The sequence below is a fragment of the Agrilus planipennis genome, unplaced genomic scaffold (genome assembly GCF_000699045.2).
Source record: "Agrilus planipennis isolate EAB-ADULT unplaced genomic scaffold, Apla_2.0 scaffold71, whole genome shotgun sequence".
Lineage (NCBI taxonomy): Eukaryota > Metazoa > Arthropoda > Insecta > Coleoptera > Buprestidae > Agrilus > Agrilus planipennis.
Genome location: NW_020439007.1, coordinates 631,106 through 638,005, shown reverse-complemented (window position 1 = coordinate 638,005; position 6,900 = coordinate 631,106). Strand labels below are relative to the sequence as shown.

The window sequence follows — 6,900 nt, the reverse complement described above, 5'->3', positions numbered from 1 at the left end:
CGACATGTGGTGTCCACAATTTGCACAATGTTTCTGTAAAATAATTTGTTATAATAAACAGTATTTAAATATAATTGGTTTATTAAAAATATAATAACTTGAATTGTAAAGTAATTGTGAATACTTCTTACAAATTATATAAATAATTTACATTAACCAGTACTTCTTTTCTCAATTTTACTATATGCAAATAGAAAAAGGGAACATTATTTTATTCCAAAACAATCGCTATTTTTTATTAAGAAGCATTTTTTTAACAATGATATAATTACCTTATTATGTTTCTATACTCTTATCTTCGTTAATAATAGAAAATTTAATTAAAAAATAAACAGCACAATTATAATAAATCTACCTCATAGTTTTTTGCTCGCATTTTTAAATATAAAACCTTTATCAAAAATTGTATAAAAATTACTAGTGTACAGTACACAACGTAAAAATATCCATATTACACAAATGCCCAAAACAAGTAAGACATTCATTAACATAAAAAGTGTAATGAAATCATAATTATTTTCATACATTGCTTAGGCATGTACCACATAAATTTAAATAATTATTTTACGAAAATCGAAAAAGTTAGTTGCTTACAAATTTCGACATTCACTGTAACATTTATGTTTATCAAGCCCACACTAGCATTATAAGTTGAATTTAAATAGTTACGTATCGGCAACCCACTTAACTGCTAAGCATTCTCATAGTCGAAGTAGCAATTCTAATTTCTTTAATAAATACCGCCTGCAAAGAGGGTTTACAATACAACACTACTCAATTTTAGCAACATAATTTTAGATTCTATAAACTCATAACAACATTATTACATTTTTATTAATTAATCTTTTTAAATTGGGGGTTGAAAGTGGTAATTTCTAACTAAAAACTTCTTTTCACTAATGCCCTTATCTTGGTATTTTTAACTCGTTTAATAAGGGCAAAATTAATTTATCAGTAGATGAAAACAACGTTTTTAAATTAAGATTGGAAAGTACACGCCGGTAATTTCTAACAATAAAAAATCTTTCACTGATTCCTCCCCTAACAACTTCAAAAGGTTTTGATACTTTTAACTCATTTATTAGAGGAACAATTAATTTATCAAATAAAATTAAGTAAACAATAAATGTTTTCTTTTGACGCGCTCTAAAAAACAGGAAATAAAGAATTAAACTTCCAAAGAGAAGATATGAAGAAGTAAAATTTTCAAAATTTAGATAATTCAAAAATGTAAATGTTTCTTCTATCAAGAAATCAAAATTTTTAAGTATTTAAACTATTCAAAACCAAACCTTAAGAGTTATTAATCACAGCAACGTTATTACGTTCTGATATGTTTCAAAAATAGATATTTCCAGTTAACCAAGTAGTGGGCACAGCTATTAGAGCTAAAATTTTTGAGATAGTGAAATCTTACCTTCATTAAATAAAAAATCATTCCAGTTGAAAAATAGAACAACATATTGTGTATCCTGCATGAGAACATACATTTTGTGGTTTTCTTAACGGATCAAACTATAAAATGGAAAAATACAATCAATTACGCTAATAAATTGCAAAATAAAATACAAATAAAAAACTTACAAAATAATAAAAATGCATAAAAATTTGCAGTTAGTTTGTAACAAAAACAAATTTCGTTTCTGTTTTTTCTGTAAAAATTAACAAAAAGGTTTGGTCATTTTTTACTCCTAGATTCTTGGATAATTTCTCAACATACAAATACATGACAAACGAAATTGTTTCATCTTAAATTATAACATGGACATTTTCAATAAATAGATAATTTATTTTCTTTATTTAATATGGTTTAATGAATTATTGCATTTTAGTTTAGGTAAATAAACAATTTATCAAACCACACACATACACTTACCTAATTAATTTGTGTGACTATTAATAAAGTTTTAGTCAGTTATTGCATACAATAAGATTTAAAACTATGAGGGCTACAATTATCATAATATTCACACATATACTATAATAAATTTAATTAGACGGCTAAATTTATTAAAACCATCAGAATAGCAAACCAAAAGACAAACGCGGAAACACCAGACTTTACAATTTGACAGATTTCATAGATAAGAGCATAGATAGATAAGAGACATAGTCATAGATCATCGATAAGTTGATAGATATTGATAGAAATCATAGAAAATAATGGAGTGACTACAGACCGCTGACCATTATTTGAATGTTTATTCTTAAAGAATAATTTAAAAGGACAATAGCAGTGTAGTTTGCTATTTCAAATGTTATTTCTAACATTAAATAAAACTTTATATATTTATTATTCTACCCTTGTACTTAGTTAGTGTCTTTAGATAGAACCAACCTCAACTTCTAAATCTACTGACTACTGGCTGTCAAGTTCGGTTTTAAACCGTAGAATATTACATAATTATTTACTAATATCCCGATGAAAACAGCCATGGTAAGCATAAGAAATAACTTATTTTTATTTGCATTGATGTACTTATTTCTTTTCTAGATCAAATTTCGGGCACCGTGTTCTACAGGAATTAACCTCCTAAACAATGCTAAACACTTAAATGGTAATTTTAGTAGTATTTTATGCAGACATGCCTCTGAGTCGGTTCAGCCCCAATCCCAATCGGCATGTCAGCCCCAAAAACCGTTGCCTGAATCGCAGCCTCCACCAAAGAAATATTCTCCATTTCAAAATATTAACAGCAAGGCAGAATATGTTTTGGCTCGTTTAGATGACTTATTCAATTGGGCTAGAAAAAGTTCATTTTGGCCAATGACATTCGGTCTTGCCTGCTGTGCCGTAGAAATGATGCACATAGCAGCCCCAAGATATGATATGGACAGGTAGATAAAGAATTAGTAATGTTTGAGACGCTTAAGGAATTTATTTTAGGTTTGGGATTGTCTTTCGTGCTTCTCCCAGACAAGCTGACGTTATGATTGTGGCTGGTACATTAACAAATAAAATGGCACCTGCCTTGAGGAAAGTTTATGATCAAATGCCTGAACCACGATGGGTTATTTCAATGGGAAGCTGTGCAAATGGGGGAGGGTATTACCACTATTCATATTCTGTAGTAAGGTGAGTTTCCTATTAGAAGTTAAGTTGTATTATCCTTAAAATTAATCCTTCCTAACTTTGGAACATCCTGATATTGATATTTTATTCTCCTATGCCTATATAGAAAATTTACCTTACATATAACCTGAGTGGTTAATTTACACCCTTTGAATTGAAGTATATACTCTGTTTCATTTGGCACGGTAATGATATTTTTATTTTAAGAGGGTGTGATCGAATAGTACCTGTTGATATTTATGTACCTGGATGCCCACCACCAGCCGAAGCTCTGTTATATGGTCTCTTACAACTGCAAAGGAAAGTAAAAAGAATAAATACAATACAAATGTGGTATAGAAAATAAATTATTTTTAGTAAAGAAATGTTAACTTTTTCCTTTATAATGTAAAATTTCTTGTTGCTGTAATATACCCTATTTATTGCTCTTACTTTAAATTATTATATCATTTTGAATTATTTTCTATTGTGATATACAAAATTTTATAGAGAGCATTAAAAATTACCTATCCTTCAAAAACGTCCTATAGCTCGAAAAACTTCCTGGAACGGTACCTAAAAAAAAAAGTACTGATAAATCGTAAAAATAACAATATGTGTAACATTAACAGCTATATTTTACATGTTATTTTATCCCCCGTGTAAAGACTTAATTCCGCGTGTACATAAGAAAAGAAAAGGAAAAATAAATCACAAAATTGTTAAAAACAATTTGAGTATATTTTCTGGCGTTTAGATTACATACAAAACACAAGTATATGACTATCGTTTCTAAATGATAGAAACATTATTTATTGTTTTATATTACATCACCTGATTCTCTTAGAATCATACACATAAAAATTGTTTTCTAATAAACATTAAATAGAGCACAATTATCTACAAGTTAAGTATTGTATTCATTCATGTCACAAACACGGTTTGATTGAGGCTTTTTTTCTTTCGGTTTTCTTTCTCAATCCCATTTTGTATATTATTTTCATTTTTTTTATTTGTTTTATTAATTCATTAATTTTTCCCATGTATATATTTTAATAGGTCTGCTCTAATAATAAATTTATAGGCACAATATCGGATAAATCATAATTAAAATGTACACGCAGTACAGTGAATAAATAACGTAAAATAAATAACTAAAAATTCGAAGATAAAAATTACATATACTCTGTGCCCATCCAAAAAAAGAAACACACAATTAATAAAAATATTTTCACTAACTATCATTTGATGCTATTGCTACTGTAGTTTTACAATATTGCTAGCAAGTTGTTTTTTATCACAATAATTGGTCTTGGCCTATAATTAAAAAAAAATTACATAAAAACATTTTGAATGACATTAATACAATATTGATTAAAATTTCGCCTTTAAATATTACAGCATTTCTCATAAAAATTAGGTAATGAAAAGAATTCAAATTCCTTTTTTACTTGTATTACATGAGAAACAGAATTTTTAAATGATATATTGCTAACAATGAAGGGAAATTTGAAAGTCCAAAGGCTAAAGGGCCGTTTGATTATTAAAAGAATAAAAAATGATGCAAGTTATTTAAAAAAAAAACCTTCAATGGCCAAACCAATTTTTTACACAACTTCACCCAACCAAAATTTTCATAAATAGATGGAACAGCTTGAACGAATATCAGACAATAAAAAATAAATAAAACTGCATAATATAAAGGGGATATTGCCTGGTTTGTTCTTACCATTTATAAAAACCAAATACGCATATAGTTTGTCTGTTGTGTACACTTTTTCTTATTGTTTTAATAACGAATTCGAATTTGTTGACACACACAACAAAAATATAAGGGATTATTTTCTTAATAATTTTTGTCTTTGTCTACCATGTACACAGACTACTTTTAATATCGTAGCAGATTCGAATTCGAGACATACTGTACATAAGATTTTCACAATAATTTTTAATAAAATACGCATTTTCAAATCGATTTTGTGACAAGTCATGAATTCAACGATTTGTGGCGATCGTTTCCAATTAATTAATTAATTAACTATAAATAGAACGCTTCTTTACTCGTTTAATTAATACTTATTTAGAGAGAACCGTTTAAGCAACAAATTGAAAAATGGGATATAGATAGGGCGTAATGCCACGTCATACAGAAAAAGAAAAAATCTGAACGAAATAAATAAATGAGACAAGACGATTACACTCTATTAAGTAGGTATTTGTAGGGTGTGTCGAAAACAAGCAACTTTTCTTGTTCTAACTCTATAAAGAGTTTAATTATGTCAAAAAAATAATTCTCCCCAAAGACGAGATATTCATTAAAAAATTAAAACGAGGCACATGGAATTTCATACTTTCAATCAGAACAATATAATTTTGCTGAATATGGTATCACAATACTCTTAATAAAAATGATACTAATAATATTAATGTTAACTTTAACTACATTTTGTTGATACATAATACTTAAGTATTATTGTATATTTCCGAAGAAGTTAAACAATTGTTAAGTAAGTACAAAATATAAAACTCTATTTGAAATTTACATTACTATCATTTTTATTAAGTTATAGATTTCAATCAACTTTTGGAATATTTTACTAGACATTTTTGTAGAGAATTGAATGCTTTCGAAAATTAGGTACCAGTTTCACAGCCCATTATTTCAAAATCTGTACACTTCATGAGGTTAACTCTCCAAACAATATTGTACAGAATTTAATCCTCTATAAAAAGACCTCTACCAAATTCAGCAAAGTTACAATTACTTGAATGAAACAATAATTTTAATTTTTACCTCCTACTCTTTGGGAATCATAATTATTTTTATGGTGTAATTTAACTATTTATTAAATCCGAGTCAGGAAAAAATACTGTTCTTCAACTCATCCTAAAGTATAGAATAAGATATACGAATAGACGAAAAAAATTAAATTAAATAAAATTGAATAATTAAAAACTGGATTTTTTTAAGTTATTTACAATGTTCGATCCCAACGGTCAGTCTTTAAATAATAAATAGCTAACATATACATATACTATAAATAAAGCAATAAATATACATTATTTACTTTTTTAAATCGCTTTTATCATAGTCCGGCGGGAGAGTCGCTAAGATCACATGGCTAGAGGACCATTTTTTTGGGGAATATTTCCTGTCTGTTTATGTAGAAAAAGCCCCCACAATATGTGTAGCTAGTTTATTTACAAATTATATATTTTCGCAAGTATGTTTCAAGCGCAGTCTAATTTTCAAAGTATTTTACTTTTTTTTTTCTCTACCAACGAAGAAAAATATTTTGCTTAATTAGGTCCCATTGTTCAAAGGAAAATGGGCATATTTAATTCACTTACCAACTGTAATAAATTAAATTATACACTTGTGGGTAATAATATTTTTTTTCCATAATATTCTATCTTATGTAGATAATCAATTATATTACCTGCACTATTGGTTAAGTACTAAAAAATATTTTTTTAACATTCACACTGACGGTGAGTACTATGGAAAGACAATCAAATATTTTTGAAATTTTTACATGTACCATTGAACTCAACATTAAACAAGACAGTGCAAGAATTTTAATACCATCTAAATTAAGTAAAATTTTACTAGACTATATGCCAAGGAACATCCAAGAAGAAATCATCACATTCATTCATTAAATCATGACGGATTTAATACTAAAATCTAATAATTTTTAATTATTTAAAATTTAATCTTCTGATTAAATACCTAGTGCATAATTTACATAATTTACGTTGGTTGTCCAATAAATAATCCAGCCCATTCTCCTTTCCTTTTTTAATCAACTTTCCACGTTTCACGTTTTCTTTTCTACACGATATTC

At 27.4% G+C, this 6,900-nt stretch overlaps 1 protein-coding gene and 1 long non-coding RNA gene across 2 annotated transcripts; one reads left to right on the top strand and one right to left on the bottom strand.

Annotated features, from left to right (window-relative positions):
• LOC112904890 lies at positions 1–2,230 on the bottom strand. The gene is made up of 3 exons (XR_003231438.1): positions 1,877–2,230; positions 1,418–1,515; positions 1–33 (listed from the first exon to the last, which is right to left on the bottom strand). It is a non-coding gene; the product is annotated as an uncharacterized LOC112904890 (long non-coding RNA).
• Positions 2,231–2,333: 103 nt separating this feature from the next.
• On the top strand, positions 2,334–3,511 carry LOC108732573 (NADH-quinone oxidoreductase subunit B). Its single transcript, XM_018463442.2, has 4 exons — positions 2,334–2,437; positions 2,495–2,838; positions 2,888–3,076; positions 3,281–3,511. The coding sequence occupies exons 1-4, from the start codon at positions 2,423–2,425 to the stop codon at positions 3,417–3,419; spliced, it is 687 nt and encodes a 228-aa protein (XP_018318944.1). The 5' UTR covers positions 2,334–2,422; the 3' UTR covers positions 3,420–3,511.
• Positions 3,512–6,900: the final 3,389 nt, after the last annotated feature.